The 23426-nt window shown below is 63.4% G+C and overlaps 1 protein-coding gene across 22 annotated transcripts in view; it reads right to left on the reverse strand.

The window, feature by feature from the left end:
• Positions 1 to 23426, reverse strand: part of MYO18A (myosin XVIIIA) — a 136862-nt gene that overhangs the window by 20496 nt on the left and 92940 nt on the right. For all 22 annotated transcript variants that reach the window (XM_030536199.1, XM_030536198.1, XM_030536205.1 and 19 more), the window contains 20 exons: positions 22928 to 23069; positions 21910 to 22069; positions 20533 to 20719; positions 19314 to 19551; positions 16724 to 16833; positions 15168 to 15233; positions 12497 to 12625; positions 11653 to 11796; positions 11157 to 11246; positions 10840 to 10959; positions 10438 to 10549; positions 9963 to 10090; positions 7550 to 7704; positions 5935 to 6058; positions 5635 to 5835; positions 4032 to 4142; positions 2571 to 2675; positions 1810 to 1956; positions 1407 to 1520; positions 725 to 841 (listed from right to left, as the gene is read on the reverse strand). In XM_030536199.1, the coding sequence (XP_030392059.1) occupies positions 725 to 841; positions 1407 to 1520; positions 1810 to 1956; positions 2571 to 2675; positions 4032 to 4142; positions 5635 to 5835; positions 5935 to 6058; positions 7550 to 7704; positions 9963 to 10090; positions 10438 to 10549; positions 10840 to 10959; positions 11157 to 11246; positions 11653 to 11796; positions 12497 to 12625; positions 15168 to 15233; positions 16724 to 16833; positions 19314 to 19551; positions 20533 to 20719; positions 21910 to 22069; positions 22928 to 23069 (2700 nt within the window). The remainder of the gene's footprint in view (positions 1 to 724; positions 842 to 1406; positions 1521 to 1809; positions 1957 to 2570; positions 2676 to 4031; positions 4143 to 5634; positions 5836 to 5934; positions 6059 to 7549; positions 7705 to 9962; positions 10091 to 10437; positions 10550 to 10839; positions 10960 to 11156; positions 11247 to 11652; positions 11797 to 12496; positions 12626 to 15167; positions 15234 to 16723; positions 16834 to 19313; positions 19552 to 20532; positions 20720 to 21909; positions 22070 to 22927; positions 23070 to 23426) is intronic.

Below are 23426 nucleotides of genomic sequence, written 5' to 3' on the forward strand. Positions count from 1 at the left end.
GCCATGGCTAAGGGCACATTGCCCCTAGGGCAGGCAGTGGGACTTGCCAGCCTCCGGGTAGCACCCCCAGCCAGCTCTCCTGGGCGGGCTCACAGCAGAGGATCCAGCGGTGCCCTTTGGATGCCAGGCCTGCTCTCCAGATGGGATGCCAGGGATGACCAGAGCTCAGCTGAGACTACAGAGCAGCTCACCTCACTTCCAGCCTCAACAGAGAAGTGCCTACGAGTGTCTGTGGGGTGGGGCAAGGCTAGGCTAGCAGGGTGCGGACGGGGTGCCCGGGGGGCGTGCATAGGGTGCTGGGGGAAGGGGCTGCCTGGGGGCATGCACAGGGTGCCGGGGGAGGGGGCTGCCTGGGGGCTGGGCGGGGGTGTGTGCACAGGGTGCCAGGGAAAGGGGGCGCCTGGGGGCTGAGCCGGGAGGCATGTACAGGGTTTCGGGGTGCCCGGGGGCTGGGCAGGGGGGCGTGCACAGGGTGCCGAGGGTGGTGGTGGTGAGGACGGGGTGCCCGGGGGCTGGGTGAGGGACATGCACAGGGTGCCGGGGGGGGGAGCTGCCCGGGGGCTGGGCCAGGGGGCGTGGGCGCCCGGGGGCGTGCGCGCCCGGGGGCGTGCACAGGGTGCCGAGGGGGGTGGTGGTGAGGATGGGTGCCCGGGGGCTGGGGACGCCAGGGGAAGGGGCGCCGGCAGCACACAGGACTGGTGGCGCTGGGCGCAGGTGGCATCACCTGGGCCACTGATGCTTTGTGCTTCTTCATCAGCTCATTCATGTCCTCCTGGTCCTCCTCCAGGCGGCTCTGCACCTCGTTTTTCTCCCGCTGCAGCCGGCTCAGCTGCTCCTCCAGCTGGAGGGGGAGAGAGAAGAGGGAGGTGAGGCTGCCCAGCCCCACATACACTGCTGCCCCCCAACCTCTGCCCCCCAGGCTCCTCCCGCCCGCCCGGCACCAGCGGCAGGCACCTCTGAGCTCCTCCGTCCTGCCATAGCTGGGCACCAGACGGGTTCTGCCTGGGGCAGGCCAGAACCCATGACAATAATGGATCTTCCAGCGCACTAGACCGCCCAGCCTGAGCTGGACACAGGCCAGAGACGGACTGGATTTTGGGGGTGGGCTCAGGGGCTTTTCTCTTCATAAGGAAGATTGAAACCGAGAGCCAGGAGGAATTAGCTTGAGGTGCTCACACCTGCAGGAAGCTGGTGCCCCCTTTGCCTGCCATAACCGTAAGGCTCTATGATGGCCATGATCCATGGGGCTCGGAGCGGCCTGCACAAGCCTGCAGGGCACATTGCATCGGCAGAACGCTGGGGTGAGGGCGGGGAAGGAGGGAAGGGAAGGGAAGGAGCTGCTCGGCATCTGGGTCGGCGCAGGGGAGCGGAGCCCCGTGGGCGGGGAACCGGGATCAGGCACTCACAGCTGCCTTGGCTTTGGAGATGTCGTCGATCTGCAGGTGAAGATCCTCGATTTCCACCTCCATGGACTTGCGGGCCTTGACTGCCGCCGCGCAGGTGAATTCAGACTCCTCCAGCTGCAGAGAGAGCCCGACACGGGGATTGTCAGCACTGGGCACGGCATGGCGAGGCAGGGGGCCGCAGCCGCAGTAGCCTGGTGTGCCCAGGAGGCAGCAGCACTGGTGATGCCCAGGAGCCGTTTCAGGAGTGGCAGACATGGCCAGCGCACACCGTGGGGAGCGGGGGGCAACCTAGAGCTCCCCCGGCTCTCCCTAGTTCAGAGTCACTGAGTGCCCAGGGCTGGGAACCCCCTTCAGGGGACATGGAGGACAAGTCTGGCCAGGGCAGGGCGCGGGCAGTGCACACCTGGTTTCTGAGCTGAGCGATTTCCCTCTTGCTGGGCGCGTTGTTCTTCAGGTGATCCAGCATGATCTGGGCATCCGCCAGCAGTGCCTTGGTTCTCTTCAGATCCTTGCGCAGCCGCTTCTCCGTCTCCAAGTCCCGCTGGCTGACCTGGGTGTGGGGAGGCCATGCAGGGGCTCGAGGGCATGCCCGCTCTACATGCTCCATCTCAGAGAGATGCCCCGCCCCCACAGCAACAGACACGGCTCCCCCTACAACCTGAGTGCCACACCTGCGATGGCCAGAGCCCCAGCCCGTGGGAGCTCAGCACTTGCAGGGGATGGTGCCACCCGGGCACAGAGTGGGCGCCGTACTTCCTTTGCTCCGCCTAGCCCAGCCTTTCACCCTGCATGACCAGGTACACGCTCCCTCCACAGAGGCAGCTGCTTGCCAGCCTCGGCCTCTGAGCTCCCAGCCAAGAACCTGTGTGGTCCCCACAGCCCGCTCCACCTCAGACAGCGGCAGGCCAGAGGAGTGCTCCTGGGGCAGACGCAGTGGGGCCAGCTCTGGTTTAGGGACTAGCCAGCTGGGGTGCCCATGCCCCACTCTGCCACGCTGGGCCAAGCCTCCTACTTCCGGCACTGTCCCCGGGATGAGAGTGCCCGGCAGGCAGCCGCTGGAAGCCAGTGACTTTCGGCTCTGCCTGGGTTTAGTTCTGGCCATTAACCCCTGGGAGGCCCAGCCCCACAATGCACCCCCGACGGGGTCCCTGGCCCAGGCGGTACCTGGTCACTAGCTGCAGCCAGCTTGCTCTCCAGCTCCCGCTTCTCTCTCAGCACCTTCTGCTTGTCCTCGTACTCCTCCTCCAGCTGCACTTCCATCTGCTTCAGCTGCGCCCGGCACCCCACACACAAGAGCAAGAGGGTTTCCATGAGGCACACTCGGGCGGGGGGGCTGAGTGAGCAGTGCTGGGGACTGACGGGGGGACAAGCGAGGGGTGTGCAGGACAACGGAGGGCTGGGAGAGGGGTGCACAGGATGGGGGGTGGGAGCGCAGTGAACGGTGCTGGGGGGGCTGGGCGAGTGGTGCTGGGGGATGAGGGGAGGGGGCCCACGCGAGTGGCGCTGGGGGGGGGTGAGCGAGGGGTGCACGGAGTGAGGAGGGGCAAGGAGAGGGTTGTGTGGGGGGGCGACGAGCGGTGCTGGGGGATGTGGGGGATGAGTGAGCGGTGCTAGGGGACGAGGGGGGGATGAGCGAGGGGTGCTCGGGATGAAGGGCGCAGGGAGAGGGGTGCTGGGGGACAAGGAGGGGGATGAGCGAGCGTGTGCGGGATGAGGGGGGGCCAGGAGAGGGTTGTGCGGGGGGGCGACAAGCGGTGCTGGGGGGTTGCGGGGGATGAGTGAGCGGTGCTAGGGGACGAGGGGGGGATGAGCGAGGGGTGCTCGGGATGAAGGGGGCAGGGAGAGGGGTGCTGGGGGACAAGGAGGGGGATGAGCGAAGGGTGTGCGGGATGAGGGGGGGGCCGGGAGAGGGTTGCTGCGGGATGGGGGGGCCCAGCGAGTGGTGCTGGGGGACAAGGGGGGGCAGGACAGCGAGCACAGGGAAGGCCCTAACCTGTACTAGCCAGTCCCCTCCCAGCTGGGGGGCCCCTCGGCAAGCCCTGGGTCCCTGTCCTAGGCGGGCCCCCCTGTCTGAGCTCCTGCAGACGTGATCCACAAGGCAATATGGTGATACTGACTGTCCTGGCTGAGGAGAGACCCTAGGACTGGCATGCGTCAGGGGGCCTTGAATCCAGATTGAGGGCACCGCAGTTACCCGGTCCCAGCCTTCTGGGAAGTGGGGAGATGCTGGCTCAGCCTGCCCCAAGTCCCTGGGCCATTGCGCTCGGTCGAGCGGAGGCAGCGCTGCCTGAGCCAGCTAATGCAGGCAGAGCGAGCAGATGGGGCAAGCGACTGGTTAAACTCGTCAGCCCAGGGGCCAACCCAGCTGGCAGCAAAAATCTGCCTGGGAAGCCAGATTAACACAACTAACCTATTGCATCACAGGGCCCTCCCGCCAGCCCCACAGCACTGGTCTTGGGGCCTGGGGGGGCATTGTGCAGCAGGGCAGGGATATTATGGTGTGGAACAGGAGAGAGGGGATTAATCTCTGGGAAAGAGACCCCCCCTCTTGCCGTACGTGGGTGCCAGTCAGCTCTCCGCCAGCCCCTGCCCAGCAGCGAGGGCACAGCGATGCCCTGGCCTCACCTTCTTCTGGCACGACTGCCTGATCTCCTCCACCTCCTCGTCGCGGCTTTCCACCTCCTTGGAGTGGGTCTGCCGCAGGCGCTCCATCTCCATCTCCAGACGCAGCTTGGCCTTGCGGGCGGAAAGCAGCCCCGGTCAGCCCGACACGGGGGGCCTGGCTGCCTCCCTCCTGGCGGAGCGGCCCTCTGCTGATCACTTCCATCCCGCCCAGCCCGAACGCAGCCAGGTGGAGCGAGCGTGGGCCAGAGCACGGCCACTAGCCCTCGGGGCAGCACATGGACAGGGCCAGCCCAAGGCCGTCGGACCTTCCATAGCCCTCAATGCCCCCCACACCCCGCCCGACCACCCAGCACACTGTACAGCAGCTGTCTGCCCTGGTAACGCCAACGCCCTCTCGGCCGACACGGCACGGAGCAACCGGCCTGCACCCAGAGAGAGGTCCTGTGTTATCCCGGCTATGAACTGCCAGGGAGCGCAGGGATGGGGCGCCCTCATCCTGGGGAGCTGAGGTGACAGACACTCCCCTGCCCATCGCCGGGGCTCGGCGCCAGAGACGGGGCCCCCCCCCCGCTCCCTGCCTGTTGCCGGGGCTCGGCGCCAGAGACGGGCCCCCCCCCCCCCGCTCCCTGCTCGGCGCCAGAGACGGCCCCCCCCACTCCTTGTCCATCGCCGGGGCTCGGCACCAGAGACGGGCCCCTCTGCTCCCTGCCCATTGCCGGGGCTCGGCGCCAGAGACGGGCCCCCCCCCCGCTCCCTGCCTGTTGCCGGGGCTCGGCGCCAGAGACGGGGACCCCCCCCACTCCCTGCCCGTTGCCAGAGACGGGGGCCCCCCGCTCCCTGCTCGGCGCCAGAGACGGGCTCCCCCCACTCCTTGTCCATCGCCGGGGCTCGGCACCAGAGACGGGCCCCTCTGCTCCCTGCCCATCGCCGGGGCTCGGCGCTAGAGACGGGGGCCCCCCGCTCCCTGTCCGTCGCTCGGCGCTAGAGACAGGAGCCCCCCCGCTCCCTGTCCGTCGCTGGGGCTCGGCGATAGAGATGCCCCCCCCCCCGCTCTCTGCTCATCCCGCTCCCTGTCCGTCGCCGGGGCTCGGCGCTAGAGACGGGGCCCCCCGCTCCCTGTCTGTTGCCAGGGCTTTTCACAGCAGTGACATTCACAATGTCCCGAATCCAAGGCCTGTGCTGCTGCTCCGCCAGCCAGCATCTCTGCAGCCCTTGCAGGCCACTGCTCCATGACGGGAAGGCAGCGTCACTGTCTCTCCAAGCCCCTGGGGCAGGCCTGGCCCCACATACCAGCCGGCCGCCCCGCTCTGTAGTCCCTTGGAGGGGGTTGCTGTAGCAGAGGGGAGTGTCCCACCCACACTGAACGCAGGCTCACCCAGAAAGCCGGTTGGCCAGAGCCAGGCAGCCAGCATGACAAACCCACATGAAACCGGCACACCCAGAAACCAGCCCAGTCTCAGGCTCAGCCTGCCAGCCTGGGACGCCTGCCGCCCACTCGAGGAGGGAGTCACACTCTGTTCCCTGCATCGAGCCAGAATCGAATCCAGTGGGTCACCCCCATCCCCCCAAGCTGAGTCTGGTCTGTGCCGGGCCCCCTCCGCACCTGCTCCAGCAGCTGGATGGTCCCGGCCTGCTCATCCAGTTCCTCCTCCTGGTCCTTGGCCTTCGCCTCTAGGTCCCGCAGCTGCTTCTTCACCTTGGCCAAGGAGGCCTCGTCCTTGGACTCTTGGGAGGAGACATCTTGGAGCTCGGCCTCCAGGGCTTCCACCTTCTGGGTGAAGCTCATGATGTCGGAGTCTTTGTCCTGGAAGAGAGTGCAGGGAGAGCCTGCTGAGCCAGCCGCGCCGAGCACCTAGCCGCGGCCCCGACGAGGGGCAGGGAACGGGGGGGCCATTCTGCTCACCTCCAGCTGCTGCTTGAGGCTGAAGACCTCTGCGATGAGCATGTCCTTCTCCCGACTCAGCTTCTCCCGCAGCAGCTTCTCTCGCTGGGCTTCTTCATGAGCCTGAGCGAGCTCGCTGTCAAACCTGCGAGACACCCGCGCCCAGGCCATCAGCTGTCCACATGCCAGCTCAGCTCAGGCACCAAACCCCAGCACTCTGCTATGAAGGTGCTGTCCGCCCAGCATCTGCCCCGTCACTGCCCGAGGCAGGATCCGGGCGGGACGAAGACGAGACCGGCTGGGGTAGCGGCTCCGGCTGAGAAGGTGCACTTGGCTCCAGCCCAGAAGGGCATGCATCTTTCCTTGCCCCCCAGCCTGGGCCCCCCAGGTGAGTCTTGTCCGGCACTGAAGCCCTGGGGAGCAGGGGCTGATCAGCACCAGGCCGTTGTCCCTGTGGACAGGCAGCTAAGCACCTTCCTCCTGGGAAGAAGACCATGGTGCTAACGCAGCCAGGACAGAGTCATGACAGCCTGAGGCTGCACAGTGTGGGAGGTAGGTGCAGCATCACCTCCCTCCTGCTCAGCTCTGTCCTGTCACTGTCTAGTCTGCTGGCAAACCCGATTCCTGGAGCTGTGCAAGGAGCCGGCCTGCACTGGACAGCCAGGAGAGCCCTGGGTGACAGCAGATGCCCTGTGGAGCAGGACAGTGTCCTGGCCTGATGCACAGGGCCAGGAAAAGAGGGAAATGCCTCTGCAGGGTGTGTGGACCCTAGGAGTGGGGGTGAGTCCCAGCTCGAGATGACCCTGCGCTACGTCTCGGTGAGCAGCAGGAGGGGTCACTGCCAAGCATGCGCCTAGTGTCTCTGACGGGCACATACTCAGGGCAGCCTGCACCTCCCTCTGCCACGGCGCCGCTCTCTCTAACTCGTCCAGGTGCTGATCCTGGCCACCCCAGGCAGCACAGAGAGCAGATCCCTAGGGGCAGTGGAGCCAGCTTGGTGAGCACGTCACCCCTGGGAACAGCCCCTGCTGACTGGCCGGATGGGGCCCGACGCCGGGAGAAGATAAGAGACGATTGGGTTCTCATTGCTGGGCCCTCATCCCCGCAGTACCGTCAGGGGAACTGTTTCAAAATCGGCACAGTGACTCAGGGGACGTCTACACTGGAGCTGCAGGTGATTCCCCACTGGGGTAGCTGTACAGGTGCTAGGTCCGATGCAGCGCGATGTGCCTGGGGTGTCGTACGGGAGCGTGCCGAGCCCACCTGGACACCTGTAGCGCGCCTGTTCCATTGGAGCTAGTGCGGGTACGGCTGCCCAGACTGGGAATCACCCCCAGCTTCCCAGAGACATTCCCGCAGGAGCCCAAGGCTGAAAACGGACGTAGGCTCTTAAGTCCCTCGGGCCCTTCAGAAAAGGTCACTCCAAAGACAGACGGCGAGTCCACGGCTGAGCCGGGAACTGAGCCTGGGTCTCTCTCACCAGAGGCCACTGGGCTCCCTCATGCCCACCTGCTGGCTCTGCCTCTGGGGCTGGCACTGGCCTGGCAACATGGCACATTCAACCAGCCCCCTGCACTGTGCTCTCCAACGGGGCCAGGGAGGGAGGAGTGCCCACTTCATGCCCTACACTCCTCACCTTCGCTGCTTCTTCTCCAGCTCATGGTTGCGCCCCTGCTGCCCCTCCAGGTGCAGCTTGGTGTCCTGCAGCTCTGCCGTCAGGCGCTGACACTTCTTCTTCAGCTGCTGCAGGGCACGCTGGCACTCCTCGTTATCAGCGTGCAGATCTGCCAGCTGCGGGTGGGGCACGGATTAGGGCTCTGCAGGGGGACGAGGCTGGGCATCCCATCGCTGCCACTCAACATCCCGACTCAGCCACAGAGCCTTTGGGGTGAGCCCCTTCCCACTCCCCAGCCTTCCCTGGATGTGTGGGAGGGGAGGGTGAGCAGACAGCCTCTGTCCGGCCCGGGCTCTAGGCGTGTGACGTTATGGGTGTAATTAGTATCTCATTGAAAGGTGACATAGGGCCAGAAAGAGTTAATTAACTCACCGACTGACCTGACCCAGGGCCCAACTTTCAAGACTTGTTAGGAAGAGAGATAAATGCACAGAGCTTTGAAATGCAGCCTGCATTGTGAGCGAGAGAAGGGGAGCTGTTTGCTTACATCCCAAGACGTGAGCAAACAAGTCTTGTCTATTGCTATAGTTTTAATTCAAAGATCAAAAAAGGAATATTAACATTTATGATGACACTTGAGTGAAATAGTATTATTGTCTCTGTGTCTCTCTGAAGCTTGTGGTGACCTGGATCTGAACTGGTTAATGGATAAATTCCCCTGGGCTAATTGCCAGGATGTTTGGGAGACAGAAGATTAAGCTTATTCTCTCAGGCCAAGAGGTTGCTGGAAAATGCATAAAACCCTGGGACACGATCCTGCTTCATCTCAGATCTGCTTTGGGTTTCAAGAGGGGGAAACCTTAAGCCACAAGGATTGAGATCCCCAGTCACTGACTGGAGCCACCCTGAACATGGACATTGGGCTATAACCTACGGACTATTCCTAAGAGGACCTTTGGCAACTACAAGCTCATCTCTACTATGTACCTGAACCTCAAGAATTGAATTCAGGTCTGTGTGTATATTGATCTTTTAATCAACACTCTCTCTTTTCTTTTTTAATAAATTTTAGTTTAGCTAACAAGAATTGACTATAGGGTGTATGTGGGGAAAGATCTAAGTTATAATTGGACCCGAGTGTGTGGCTGATCCTTTGGGGTGAGAAGAACCTTTTCTTTTATATTGGGGGAGGGATATCTCACTGATTTGAGCATTGGCCTGCTAAACCCAGGCTTGTGAGTTCATCCTTGAGGGAACCATTTAGGGATCTGGGACAAAAATCTGTCTGGGGATGGGTCCTGCTTTGAGCAGGGGGTTGGAGGAGATACCTCCTGAGATCCCTCCCAACCCTAGTATTCTATGATTCTATATGATGAGATAAGATTTTCAGAAATCATCATCATATCTGACGTGTGTCTGGATGGAGGCCTGGGGCTGGGCACTTTAAGGGAACTGCATTATTTGGACTTTGGAGCAACCAGTGAGGTAACATAGAAGCTATTTTGGGCTGGCTTGGTAAATCTAAGTACACCTCTACCCCGATATAACGCTGTCCTTGGGAGCCAAAAAATCTTACTGCATTATAGGTGAAACCACGTTATATCAAACTTGCTTTGATCCGCCGGAGTGTGCAGCCCTGCCCCCCCGGAGAGCTGCTTTACCGCATTCTATCCGAATTCGTGTTATATCGGGTCGCAGTACATTGGGGGAGAGGTGTATTGGAATATCCACCAGCTTAGTGGTTTGTCTGCCCCGTTCTCTTTGCCATTCACCCTAAGTGACCTCAGCTAGCTCCTGTGGGCAACACTGTCAGAAGGCGCTGGACTGGGGTGAATGGAGCCAGAAGAGCTGGCACAGAGAGGCTGAGTTCTGAGTACCCCAGTGAAGGAGATGCTCTGCAGTGTGCAGCCTGGGCACCCTTGCTGCCAGCCTGCCAGGGCCCTGGGCTGCACAGCATGTGGAGACGACAGGCGTCCTCAGCTCATACAGGGCAGGGCCTGCTGGGAACTGTCGGCTCAGCAAGATGTACACACTCCTTTAACAGTAAGGGTGGCGCAGGCCGCCATGTCAGCCACCGGGCACCTGGTGGGCTTGCAGGGAGGTGGTGTCACTGGTGCGCGTGGGGGGGAGGGGAGCCTCACTGGTGCATGCGGGTGGGGGAAGAGGTCACTGGTGCACCTAGGGGGTCACCAGCGCATACAGGAGGGAGGGCAAAGGTCATCGGTGCGTGCAGGGGGGAGGCAGGAGGTCACTGGTGCACATGGGGGAGGGGGTGTCACTGGTGCGCGTGGAACGGGGAAGAAGAGGTCACTGGTGCACACGGGGGGGAAGGGAGGTCACCAGTGCACACAGGGGGAAGGAGAGTCACCGGTGTACGCAGGGGAAAGGAGGGTCACCAGTGCACGTGTCACACACCCCGGCTAGGCACACTCACTCTTCTCTCCTGCTGCCTCTTGCTCTGCTGCTCCAACTCCAGCTTATCCTCAAACTCCTGCTGCATGCGCTTCTTGGTGAAATCCACCTCGCGGATGGCTCGCTCGTACTTCAGCCGCCACTCACCGCCTGCGGGAGGGAACCAGAGCCCCGGGCTGAGGATCTTTCATGAGCAGACCCCAGACTGGGCTTGAGCACATAGAACAGGGTAGGGGGAAGCAGGGGTCTCGCTGCTGCTGCCGCCACATGTGCTGAAGGCGGATAGTGAGAACCCCCCAGGGGGCAGGGGGTGACCCCACTGATCAGTAACCACAATGCCCTGAATGCAGGGAGAAACCGAGGCCTGGCTCAGGAAAGTCACCTGCCCAGGGCGCAGAGTGAGATGGGTAATGTGTGTGGAGATGGAGGGGAGCGGACGGCAGGGAACTAGAGGGGCTCCAAGGGGTCTCGGGGGGCTGCCTAGTGCAGGCTAGCACCTGAGTCATCGTCATCGAGGTCTCCATTGAGCTCAGCCGCCCGGATGAGCCGCGCCTCCATCACCTCCATTTCCATGGAATCCATCTGCTTCTTCAGCGCCTCGTACTTGATCTGGGAGGGGGAAACAAGGCCCAGGTCGATGCCGAAAGGCAGAGTGGGGATTTGTGGGTAGGCACAGGGGGCATTCCCAGACCGGGGGCGGAGCCCAGGGCAGGGAGAGAAGGCGGCTGGTGTTCAGGCACAGGGGGCAGTGCCAGACCAGGGGGAGCAAGGGGCACTGCCAGTGTGCGGCTGAGTGTCCTGCTCCAGGCTCCCACAGCCCCAGTGAAAGGAGGCTGCTCACGGAGGGAACAATGGAGTGTGCCGGCCGCCAGCCCCCCTTGGACACAAGAGACCCTCACCTGTAAATCCTTCATCTCCTTCTCTGCCCGCAGCCGCTCGGCCGTCTCCGCATCCAGCAGCTGGGAGGCCGACTCGCCCGTGTGCCGCTCGTCCGTCAGCTCCGCCGTGAGCTCTGCCACCTGGAGAGCATCGGAGCCAGGATGAGCAGGCGCCACGGCCGGGGTGGGGGGAAGGGGCAGTGCCCAGGGATCGCAGCGAGGCGGGGCCTGGCCACGGGGCCAGCACAGGGACCCACCCCTCTGCCCTGCACCCCTGGGCCACGCAGTGAGCCTGGGAAAGCAGCTGGCACCGCGCCCACGTGCCCAGCCGGACGTACCCTGCTCTCCAGCCGGTCGCTGCCCAGCCGCAGCTCGTTGCGCTCTCTCTCCACCTTCTCGAGCCTGCCCTTCAGCTGCTGGATCTCCTCCTGGAGCAGAGACGCAATGAGGGGAGGAGCCCATGGCTGGGACAGCAGGCCCCTCAAGGCAGCAATGAGGAGGAGGCATCACCAGTCTGGGCAGCAGGGAGCCCAGGGCTGGGATAGCAGAGCCCCCCAGGCAGCAGGAACTGAGCTGTTAGTACCTGATGCCAGTTTGGGGCTCTGAGCCCCCCACGCCAGTAGGACTGGAGCCCCCCAGCGCTGGGAGGGGCACGCAGGGGGCTGGGGGTCTCTGCGCAGCCTTCCCCGCAGCCTGGTCTATGACAGGATGTCGCTTTCAAACCCAACCTTGGAATGCAACCCACCGACCCCCTCGCCTCCCCGCCGGGGATGGGGCAAGGCCAGTTTCCCATTTGCACTCCTCTCCCCCGAGCAGCTGCAAGATCCTACGCACGTCTTTGCCGCGGATCTGGTCCTCTGTCAGCTGCACCTCGATGAGGGGCCGCACCGTGGTGAAGAGCTTCCACCAGGGCCAGTCCTTCACCCCCCTGTTCTTCTGGATGTTCTTCTGCACGCAGCGGATAGCCAGCTCCTGGATCTGGGGAGAGCAGCCAGGGTCAGGGCAGGCCCACCCTGCACCAAGTGTCTCCAGTCGGGGGAGCGGGGAGGCATTGCCTGCCAGGGGCCTGGCGGAGCAGAGCCCCCGCCTTCCTGCACAGCCACTCCTGTCCCCCTTCTTCCAACAACTGCACCTGGATGAATCCAAGCACCCGTGCCTCACGCAGCCACCAAAGCTACTCCTGCTGACAGCCCCGCGAGCTCTGCTTTAATAATACAAACAAGAGTTGACACAGCTACTTAATCTTAACGGAAGAGCTGCTGCCCCGCAGGCCGCACACTGCCCCCTTGCAGTGCAGGGGTGCCAGCTTCTGGGCAGTGCCTCTGTACCCGAAACGTCGGCTCCCGGCTCCGGCGGGCTGCAGCCTGGAGTGCACAGAAACCAGCAGGAGATACCTCCTCCTCTCCAGCCCCCACGCAGGCCTGCTGCACAGCTCCTCACGAGGGGGTGGCTGCCGGCACGCTGGGACTGCACCAGAAAGCAGGGGAGAGCAGAGGCAGCTCCGTCTCCTCTGTGGCGGGTGCCCTGCAGGCAAGATTCCCCCCTTCCTCCCCCGGGGGGAACCCAGCTCGGAGGGGGCGGCGCTGGAGGCAGAGCTGCCCATTTTAGGTGAAGTCATGCAGCTGTAAACGGGCAGGGGATCGTGGGGGGGCGGCAGGCAGGCTGCCCTGCTGAATACCTTTCTCTTCTTGAACTGCTGGCGTGCCAGGAAGCCCCTGCACGCAGCCTGGAAGTGCGCAATGTTCTTGCTCGTTTGCTTGTCTCGCTGCTCCTCAAGCTTGGCCAGGGTCCCTGCCCGGAAAAACACCTGGGGGGAAAAGAGCAGTGAGCAGAGCCCGGGGGGCAGATAGGGCAGTACAGGTCAGTGCCTCTTTCCTCACAGGCACCCGGCATCGGCCACTCTCCGAGCCAGCCTGGCCCACTTAGGGGAGCAAGCAGCCCTCAGGCAGGGCAGGCTAAGGAGGCGCGTGTACAGAGGGGCCCAAGCGTCGGTGCGGGAGCCGGAGCGGATCTGCACAGCTGCCAGTACCAGGCAGAGCCGCCACGGTGACAGCACGGCCTCCCCACTGCTCCCTGCAGCACACTGCCAGCTGCACCGCAGACAGGCAGCTCCCTCTGTCTCTCTGGGCAGCGCTGCTCCCCTAGGCTCACCTCACCGAGAGCTGACTGCCCTGGGCTGCGCCCCTACCCCCCACAGCACCGGAGTCCAGAGGCCCAGCCCTGCAAAGTTGGAGCCAAGCCGGGGTCTGGGAGGCAGAGGTATAGGAGTGACCCCCACTGGGCTGGCCTCATGGACAGAACAGCTCCCCTGTCAGCTTGCTGCCTTCACAGGCAGCCTCTGTCACTGCCCGGGGCTACAGTGCAACCTGCCCTGCCGGGGCACAACGTGCAGCCAGAGCACCCTCAGCCCTGCTCCCGCTGGGGCCGCGCCCTGGAGATGGGCTGTGACTAACAGCACCACCCGTTACACAAGGTGGGTGCAAATGCCACAGCTGGAGCCTGATCGGGACCTGTGTGCTCTGGACCAGATGCTGCTGTGGCTGGGGAGCAGACAGATGAGGGGGACGGACGGACAACTGGGGAGCAGATGGGGAGATAACCCGCCCCAGGGGCTGTGTAGAAGGCTGGTCTGCCAGGCCGGGCAGAGGTGGTGCAGTCGGCACTCCTTGGCCCTCGCTTCACCGCAGTGCCTCCCATCACCTCCTTGCTCTGGGGGGCCCCTGGCTCAGGCCCCAGCCACCCCCAGGTAACAATAACCCCGAGGAGTCACTGCAGAGTGAACCAGTCTGTCTGACAGCAATGGCTGCGATGTCCCGTCTGCAGACCTGGGGTGGGGGGTCCCTGGTGCTGGGCTGGGAGAATGTGAGATGTTCACTTCCACCCCCACGTTCTCTGAGGCCCCAGCTGTCTTCTCACATGAGCCATGGGGCCCAGAGTGGCCTAGCCTCTGTCAGGAGACTAGCTGGCCCCGGGGGTCTGCTGTGCGGCCCCAGACCAGGGAGAGGTGCCCGTCCCTGACAGAGGCCCCCGCAGCATGAAATGCCAGTTGCACCCCGCAGTCAGTGCCATGGAACAGGCATCAATACCATGTGGTCCTAGTGCTCAGCCCTCCAGGATCCCCCACTCCTGAGCAGAGGAGACCCTCTATGGCCCCTGTGGCGCTACTGGCCTGGCCGGGGGTGGGGTGGGGTGGGGAGCAGGCACTGCGGCCGGGCAGAGCTCGCCCTTGGCCCCCTGGAATTTCGCAGGCGGGATGCACAGACCCAGCTCCTCCTGTTCCAGTACCCAGGGCGGGGAAGCTCGACGCCCGGAAAGACAAGGAAGCCTTTGTCTCCTGGAACTGCCTGACCTCCCAGCCCCCTTCCCACGCTGCACTCAGCCAGCCTGACCACGCTCCCACCGGGCTTCATCTGCTCCAGGTTCTGCCCAGAGCAATGCACCCCGAGAATCCTCTGCTCCCCCTGCCTGCACTGACCTAATGGGTCTGGGGAGCTGGGCCCAGGCCACCTAGTGCCAGGGACTCAAAGCAGGACAGGGGAGAGGGCTGCTAGGCTCCAGGGGGGGCTCGCAGGTGTCTGAGCTGCCGCTGTGAATGCTGGGCCTGAGATCTTGCACGACTCGGCTCTGGGGTGAGATGGCTGCTTTGTGGCACACTCCGCCCCCCCCCCCAATCGCCATGCTCAGCCACTCAGAGCTGGGGGTGCCAGTGAGCAGCACCCCACGCCCCCAGGGCCGAGCAGAGATCCTCTGCTGCTCTCAGTATGCTGCAACCCAACTCACATGCTCCTCCGGTGCCACTTCCAGAGCAAGGGAGGGGTAGACAAAAGTCCCAGGGCCAAGCAGGCCTTCCCACAATCCCAGCCCTATGCTGGGAGCCACCGACAGGACATGGGTGAGAGACACAGACGCCTCATGGCTGCAGCCTGTGCCCCCGGCAAGGTGCCCGACGGCCCAGCTAGCACACGAGGTTCCGGGAAGCAGCCTGGGCTGAGTGGCCAGGAGGAGGCGCAGCAAGTCGGCCTGCCTGGGCGAGGCTTTGCAGAGGGAGCACCACGTTTGTGTTGGTGCCATGTGTCCACAGGGACTCGGCCCAGTCTGCTGGGAGTGTGACTGGCTCCGAAGGGCCGTCAGCCTGGCCCCTGCTCTGCTGCGTTCCCCTAGTACGCACCATGGCCGGGGGCCCAGGGAGCATGGTGCATTATACAGCGTGCTTGTGACTGGCTTCACCTCCCCGAGGGGCCTCGCTGGGGTGCCGAGGCTGCCAGCCCGCTAGGGTGAGGGGCTGCGCAGAGCCCGGGACAGGTCCCCAAGGGGCTGGCTGGGAATGGCAGGACCGCCAGGAGGCTTACCCGGCTCAGGCCCATGTGGGAACTGCTCTTCTCGAGGTCCAGCGATTCCAGGAGCTCTTCCACAGCCTGCAGGGAAAGGGGGGAGTCAGCGCTGTGGCAGGGAGGCGTGGCAGGAGTGCATGGCTAGAGCTCGGCACTGCTACCGAACCCCGCTGGGAGGAAAGGGGCACCGAACGCAGCAGAGTACAGACACACCCCTATCCCCCCCAGCAGGGCACGTGCCCTCTGCACTCAGGGGACTCCCTCTCCCACGCCCAGGCAGCGTGCCACACGGGCTGTCTCTAGGGAGAGCTGCTTGCTCCCATGTCCCCCGCTGCCCAAGCAGACACGTGCTGCCAGCTCTGAGGTGCAGCAAGTGCTGTCCCAGCCCCAGGTCCCACGTGCTCTTCTAGAGGGAGGGGGAGGAGATCACGGCTAGTCAAGGAAGCCTTTGTCTCCTCAAGCTGCCTGGCCCCCCGGTCCCCTTCCCACGCTGCCCTCAGCGCATCACTCAGCTTTCCCGCTGCCCACGCAGCCAGCGCCCAGCCACCAGCCAGCCTGCCACAGGACACACTAGACGGTAGGCAAGGCTAGAGAGGGGCCGCCCACCTGCCCCACTGGGATGTGCCGGCCCCCCCTTCTGCAACCTGCCTACGTAGTCCTGGGAGGCCGCCTGCTGGGTTCAACCCTCTTCCAGTGCTTAGCGGTGAAGCAGGGATCACGGCCCTCACTGGGGACCAGGGCGCAGCAGCCAGAGCAGAGGCTTCCTGCAGCTCCGTCCTGCATTCCCGTCACAGGCTAGAGCCCTCTCACGCCCGGGCGTTCGCAACGCTGCCAGCTAGACCCTGCTGCGAGAGCAGCAGGTCTTTGCCAGGCTGCATGGCTGGGCTCAGGCCAACGGGGAGCCCTCAGCAAAACCCAGCCCGTGGGATCAGTCCTCTCCCCTGCAGAGCCCAACCAGCACAAGTGCCCAGCGTGGAAGAGCCAGCTCCCCACTCTGTGAAACGTACTGCGCTGCGCCCCGGGGGTCTCTGCCAGGGGCTCTGGGACAGCAAAGCCGCACGGTGCAGAAGGCCCTGCCTGGTCTCACAGCAGCAGGAACCCCTGGAATCTGCCGCCCAGCACCATAAGCCCCCAGACCACACCACTCCCTCTCCATACTCGGCTGCAGCACTGTACCCAGCCTGTCCCCCTTTCACAGCCACCAACAGCTCCTTGGGGGGCTCCGGCCCTCCCCACGTCCCCATCCAGCACCTAGCACAGGAGCCATGACAAACTGCATGCCACTTGCTGGGAACAGAGAGGAGTAGGGGCACATGCCAGCTGCAGGTGGTCTTCAAAGAGGAGGGTCAGCAGCAGCAGGCTGAAGGGAAGGCGCCTTGGCTACAGTAGGCTCCGGGGGCACTCTTCTCACCATTCACTTCTGGGGGCAGCCTGGCCCGGGCAGAGAGCACTGCCCATTTCAGTCTTCATTCCTCCACCCACCCCATGTCTGCAGCGAGCTCTTGGGAGCAGGCAGCACCTGGCACAGTGACTGGGCATTGCCATCATGCGGCCTGCCCGGCTCCGATACACACCCGTTTCTCGTCCGTGACGATGTAATTCCGCCCGTGTTTCTTGGTCAGGTGAGGGGCCAGAACGTCGAAGCGCCGCCGGAACTCCGAGAAGACCATGTGATCCGGGTAACCTGGGGGCAGAGCACAGAAAGGTGGGCATGTGCCTTGGCCCCTGGCGCGGGAGGGTAGAGACTCGAGTCTGCAGGAAGGAGCTGGGTGGCGGTGGTGCACAGGCTGCCCCTCCCAGCCCCAGCCCGCAGAGCCATGCCAGGACAGCAGAAGCCCAAGGCGGTGAGCAGCCCCACCTGGAGCCCCTGAGCGTGGAAAGCAGTCTCCATGTCCCGCTGCCACAAGGCACAGGGGGCAGCCAGCTGGGCTATGAAGCCCAGGGGAAGATCCTGCCTGCCTGATGCGTGGCCTTGAAGCCCTCGCCCTCCAGCAGTTCTGGGCTTGCCCCTCCCCAGGCCTCGCAGTGCAGGGACAGTTGGGCAGGATGCTGCAGATGCAGAGACCCCTCCATGCCCAGCGTGGAGGGCCACCCACCCAGGACATCCACACACTGGCTCTCCAGGCTGCACCTCTCACCCAGCCCTCCGCCAGCCAAAACTCAGCCACACAGCTGCCATGGGCACTGGCTTTTGGGAGCACCCTGCCGCACACCCCAGTGCAAGGGGAGCGCCCTGCCTGGAGCCCGCCAGGCACAGCAGCAGGCGTGATGTGGCCCAAAGGGCTCATTCCCTGCGGAAAGGCCAGCAGGAGGGAGTGGAACGGAGGGTTAAACTACAGATAGCCACTGAAGTGCAGCCACCTCTGGAATGGGACCTAGCAGCTGTTTCAGAGCAGCACTGGGTGCCCAGAGCCACCCAGGCAATTCCCTGCCGTTGCGGAGGGTGAGGTGAGGGCAAGAGGGCAGGGGAGCGCCTGGAGATGCAGCCTCTCCTGCCATGACTCCATCAGCTCGTTCAAGTCCTGCGAGGCGAGGCAGGGCCGGCACTGGGGAGGGAGGCCCCATTCCCGAGTCACCGGACAAAGCCCAGCCTAGTGGCAGGGCTGACGGGGCACACAGCACGTTGCCCCTGTGGAGAGCACTGGCACGTCGCACAGCATGCGGGTGAACATGTCCACGCCCAGCCTCTCGGCAGGGGCAGGCACCGGCCAACCATGCCACCCTCAACAGCTGCCAGAGCCTGGCTGTTTCTCAAAAGTGATTTTACACAGACCTTGCTTGGCAACATTGGCTGTGGCTTTCTGCTGGCTCCAGAGAGAAACCAGCCAAGCGTCTGACTTGGGGAGAGGGCTGGGGCGAGTGTGTGTAACTGGATCAAGTGACCAGGGATCTTACGAACAGACCCTGCTCTGGACTGTAATTAAATCTATGCACAAAGATAGTGGAATTGATGCTTCACATCTTAATTCATCCTCGGCGCTATCGATGGGGCGTGGAGCCCAGCACACTGAGCCAGGCGGCCACGGGCCATCGATCCTGGGCTGTGCGAGCCACACTGATTTTGGTTCTGAGCAGTCATCTGGTTCTGAAATAATAAACCCTAAGTCCAGGGCAGGATGTCTGTGCTGATAAACAGATGAGGTCTCGTTCTCTCCCCGGCCGAGCAGGGAGCGGCCCACCTGCAGAGTCAGCACCGACCAGTTGTAGCCCATTTGTAACTAGGGAAAGGGGCTGAGCGCCATGTAGAGCAAAGGCCTCTCCCCACAAAGCAGGCACAGCCAGGGGAGCAGTGCTGGCTCACCCGCACTCCCCTTCTGACCACGCAACCCTGCCGAGGGCCCCGCACTGGGACCTCAGAGGTCTCTTGTGCTCTCCTGCTTTGGGAGGCAGGAGCAGGCACTGCTCTGCAGTCCGAGCTCTCCGGGAGCGAGGCTCAGCCCCCCAGGCCTGCCTGCGGCAAAGGGCAGGTGGGCTGTTTGCCCGGAGGTAGCTCTCATGGCAGCTCACAGGCACCCGGCTGACGACGGCCAGCTCAGAGCCCAGAACCATGAGCGTGACCTGCTGTCTCCAGCGATAAAAAGGAGCTCGTTCTCCAGGAGCCAGGTCCGTTCTTAGCGCCTCTGCCAAGGCTGCCCCCGGGCATTAACTGGCCCCCTGCTGTGATGGCCCCCCCCTCCCCCAGAACTGAGCTGGGCCCCACCTCTCTCCACGGGGGGCCTGGCTTACAAGCAATGTGACAGTCAAGTGCCTCCTTCCTGGGGGGAGGAAGGGAACGCCCCAGTATTTACCTTGGAATCCAGTTAAGGGATTTGCCACCTCTTCATTGTCCACAGCTCAGAAAATTCCCATCTGGCTTCCCTGGTCCCTGAGGGCAGCGCCCGCCCTAGCAGAGCTGCATTGAGTGCTAGCAATGGGCAGAGGTGGGACTCACCACATGCCAGTAGCCACTACCTGCAGTGCTGGAGAATCAGTCCCTGGGCCCCGCTCTGCATCCCACAGTCACAGGGTCCCTGCTCGTGTCTCTGGCCCTCCCGTGCATACCGCAGTGACGTCCAGCACGCTTGTTAGGCTCTGGGTGCTGGGGCTGCCTGTGCAGCCAGGACCTGCACCCCATGGCTCCCGCAGAACAGCCCTGGGCCCACCGCCCTGGAGGAGAGCACAAACCTTGTCGGTACATGTGCAGAGCGTCGAGGAGCCGAGAGCCCCTGACCTGGGCCCTCAGCAGGGGCACGTCAAGCTGCATGAGCCCCGCCTCACAGTGCTCCCCGTGCAGGTCCAGCTCAGTGCTGCTGAGCCGCCGGGCCGCCAGCCCCTTGGGGTCCCCGCTCCAGCCCTCTGCTTTAGGCAGGAGGCAGTGCACAAAGTGGATCTTCGACTTCTTGATGGTGTCAACCAGAGCATCCTGGGGGTGGGGAGAGAACGGCTCAGCCTGGGCGTGCCGGGGACTCAGGCACAGCCTTCACCCAGTGTGGCAGAAGCTGGGATGAGTGACCTTGGGGCAAAAGGAGAAACTGCCCCTAAGATCAGTCATGATCCTGCAGCTTTGTCTGGGGAAAGCTAAGCCCCTGAAGCTGGAGTTTGCTGCAGCGCGCATGGTGCCGTCATGCTAGGGGGGCAGGGTCACTCTAACCCCACCGGAGGCATTACCCAGCAGCCGGGAGCATGGGCTGGGCCGTAGGAGGCTGCCCGAGCATGGAGTGCTGCACCCAGCAAGCTGCCAGCAGGTCAGATCCCCCAGCTCCCACATCTCTGCACTGGGGCTGACCAGCCAGTCGCTCGCTTTCTAACCCTGCGCGCACAGCGTGAACGGCAGATGCTGGTTCCAGCCCAGCACCGGGTGGCAGCGGCAGCTCCTGCAGGGACCCCGGTACCTGCTGCCAAGGTTACTGGGCACGGAACAGAGGCTGTCCCAGCGAATGTAAATGGACCAGATGGCAGAGGGGACCACCACCTCTCCAGGCACACGGCTCCTCCAGGGCCCGCGGGCACAGGGGTGCAGTGAGGGGGGGATGGGACAAGGGGAGACCTGCAAGCAGGAGAAGGGGGAGATGGGCACCCATGGCCTGGCTATTTGGGCAGATAACTTCAGCATTGACTCCTGCAGCCAGCCCCACGAGCAATGCCTGTGACCGGTGCCAACCAACAATGTGTGCACAAGCGACAGTTTGACCCACAGAGCCCATATAAAGCAGCGGGGTAGGGAAATGGGTGGGCCAGTGCTTAAGGCCATCGGCTGGGTGCAGGGATTCCCATGGGCTCCTAGCTCCATCCCTGGCTGTTGCCCGCCTGTGGGAGAATGGGGCCCGGGGCCCTGGCCCCTGGGAGCAGGGATGGGTCATTGGCGCTGGCTCTGCTGTGCTCAGGCTGCAGCTCACCCACTCACCACTTGCAGCTTGATCTGAATGCACAGCGACTTCTTCTTCACCGCTGCCACCCCTGTGGTGAAAGTCTTGCGCATGCTGGTAGCCCTGCGCAGGGCCAGCTGGGATCCGCCTTCCAAGCCGGCGATGGACCCCGACAGCACCATGGCCGTACCCGCCCGGCCCATAAACAGGCTGCTGATGATTTTCCTGCCACCAGAGAGAGAAGGTGACCAGCCGCCCCATGCCTTTCCCTGCCATGGCCCAAGGAGGTGATGCAAATCCAGCTACACAGGCTGAGTGTGGCCATTCCCGGGCACCGCACAGGGCTCAGTGCCAGGGTCTCACCTGCCCTGGGGAGTGAGGGAATGCGTGTGTGTAGCTGCTGTCAGTGTACGAGCTCCTGTTTGTTTTAGGTCGGCCAAGGGAGTGCACGTTATCACCCATAACCCCTGGCCCCAGCTGAGCGGAATGCCTGGGACGCACGTGAGCAGAACTGGGCAGCTGGAGTCCCACCACACACTCAGCAGGCAGGCAGCAGCAACCCCATCGGGAAAGGCACAAAGCCAGCAGAGAGGCATCTGCACGGGCACTCGGAAGGGGGGCTGACGAAGCCCAGTGCTCCCAGCCAGCCCAGCAGGACACCTCTGGAAGATTTAAACATGGCACCCCCCTGCGCTGACGATGCAGAGATGCAGCTCAGACACCGGACAGGGCTGGAAGCACAGGCTTCGGCCGCGGTAGCACTGCGCACACCTCTCATGGGAGAGACGGCTCAGGCATGCTAACTCTTCTAGCCGTTCCTGGCACAATCATATCACTGTTCTCACTGCTGGCTCAGCCCCACAGACCCCGAGGCAAGCGGCGCGGCAGTGGGACATTACAGGCATGGATGCCCGAGGGGGATGGGAACACAGGGGTCCCCATCCCTGAGGCAGAGATGAGTAATTTACAGGTTTGCAGTGAAACCAGGACTCATTTTCCAGAGAGCCTCTTGGGGCCCTTTAAACCAGCTCTGTGGAGATCGGCGTGGCTCAGGACCACAGCCCATGCGCCACCCCATGTGCAGTCTGTGGCGAAAGGCCACACGCAGCCAGCAGCGTGACCCAGCCAGGGGGGCAGAATGGTGGAATGGGGTCTGAGAGGTCACCCAGCCACTGCAACCACGTTGCTCAAAAGAAAGAGGCTGTTTCTCCCCTGCCCGGCTGCCAGCGCCCAGCCACCCCTGCTCAGCAGCTGCTCCTGGGGGACTGAAAATTAAGATTTTGCCTTTCAAAGAGCGTGAACCACCCTGGCAGAGTGGCCACGCCAGCCTCCTCACTCCCTGGGGCCGTGTCTTGTGCCCAGTGACCACAGGCCCTCCCCCAGCCAGAGCCTCTTACTGCATAGCCGCTGCTTACTTCTGAGAGCCCTGCAGGAGAGCCACGGCATTCTGAGACGCTGGGTTCTGCCGGACGTACTGCAGCCAGCCTGTGGCATCGTACTCCACCCAGTTGGTGCCGTAGCTGTGACCCAGGAAGAAGTGGCGGGGCTTGTCGCTTCGGAGTAACGGGCTGTGGCCTGTAGGAACAGAAACCCCATTAGTGAACCGGTCCCCAGTGGGGCTAGAGTGTCCCCCGGCCCCGCAGGCCAGGTACCAAGAGGGAATCCCTATCCTGGCCAAGAAGGCACAAGAGCAGTGCTCTCTCGAATCTGTCCCACCCATGTGAGGAATGAATTTTGTTATGTGCACCAATATAGAGGCCACAGGATTTCTGGGGCAGCAGGATAGGCACCCCTCCCCTGGCCCCAGCAGGTCTGGGCCAGGGAACGGCTGCTCCGGCCACACTACCCCGGCAGGTCCAGGTCCCAGGTTGAGTTGGGGCTAGGGGAGGAGCAGGTTAGGGGCTGGATTAGGTGGGGGCTAGGGGAGTGGCAAAGTCCTGGCAAAGCTCACACACAAGGAAACAGAGGCTAAAATTCTGTGCCAGCGAGTCTCAGAGCCCAGGTCAACTGTTTCGGACTCAAGCTGCGGGGCGCAGAAGTGTCCGCTCAGGCTCTGGGCCTCCTGCCTGAGCCCGTACATCCAGTTGGCTATTGCTAGCCCTGCAGCACAAGCCTGGGGTGAACAGCACCGACCACTCCAGCAGCCAGAGCTGCCAGAGCTGGAGAGCAGCCCTATGCACAGGACAGGAGCCTTCCCTCCCCCATCTCCTGCCCAGGTGCCCTACCCTCCCCTGGAGGGGTGCATGGCCCTGCCCCTGAGCCTGCAGGGCCCCTGGGCCACGGCTCCTGGCACGCACAGGCCACATGCGTTGTACATTTCCTGCATGAAGGACACAACTGGACTGAAAGCCTCACTTCGGCGTGAGCCCAGAGTGGGGAGGGGAAGAGCCTAGAGGGCCTGGCTAGGCCTGCGGAGGGCTGGCTCCCTCTTACCTTTCTTATCTCCCTCCTGGGGCCCGTAGTAGGCGAAGAGCCGTTCCAGCAGCGTGTCCTCGTTCCCCGCAGGCTGCAAAGCCTCCTCCTCAAGCAGCCACAGGAGCCCACGGGCCTCATCCGTGCGGGCCAAGGAGCGCACCTGCAGAGACGGTCCCAACCGCACGCATCACCCGAAGCGCATCTGCTCCCCACCTGCTGGGCACGCGGGGACTGGCAGCATGCGCCCTGCTTGCCCTGGGCTGAGAGCCCCCGGAGAGGGAGAGAGGTGCCGAGAGTGGCTATGTATCTGTCCTAGTCCCAGCCCTCGGGAGTCTGGGACACGTTCCCTGGGACCAGTCAGAGCGAGCGGCAATGCCTCGCGCTGAGTAACACTTAATGGATTCTTTGCGGAGAAAGAATCAATACTTCATACCCGAGCCAGTAAAACACACATCAGCCAGGAGCATTCGCACTCAGCCGCTGACACGCGCCACATCCAGAGACAGGCCAAACCACT

This window comes from Gopherus evgoodei, chromosome 17 (assembly GCF_007399415.2).
Source record: "Gopherus evgoodei ecotype Sinaloan lineage chromosome 17, rGopEvg1_v1.p, whole genome shotgun sequence".
Taxonomy (NCBI): Eukaryota; Metazoa; Chordata; order Testudines; family Testudinidae; genus Gopherus; species Gopherus evgoodei.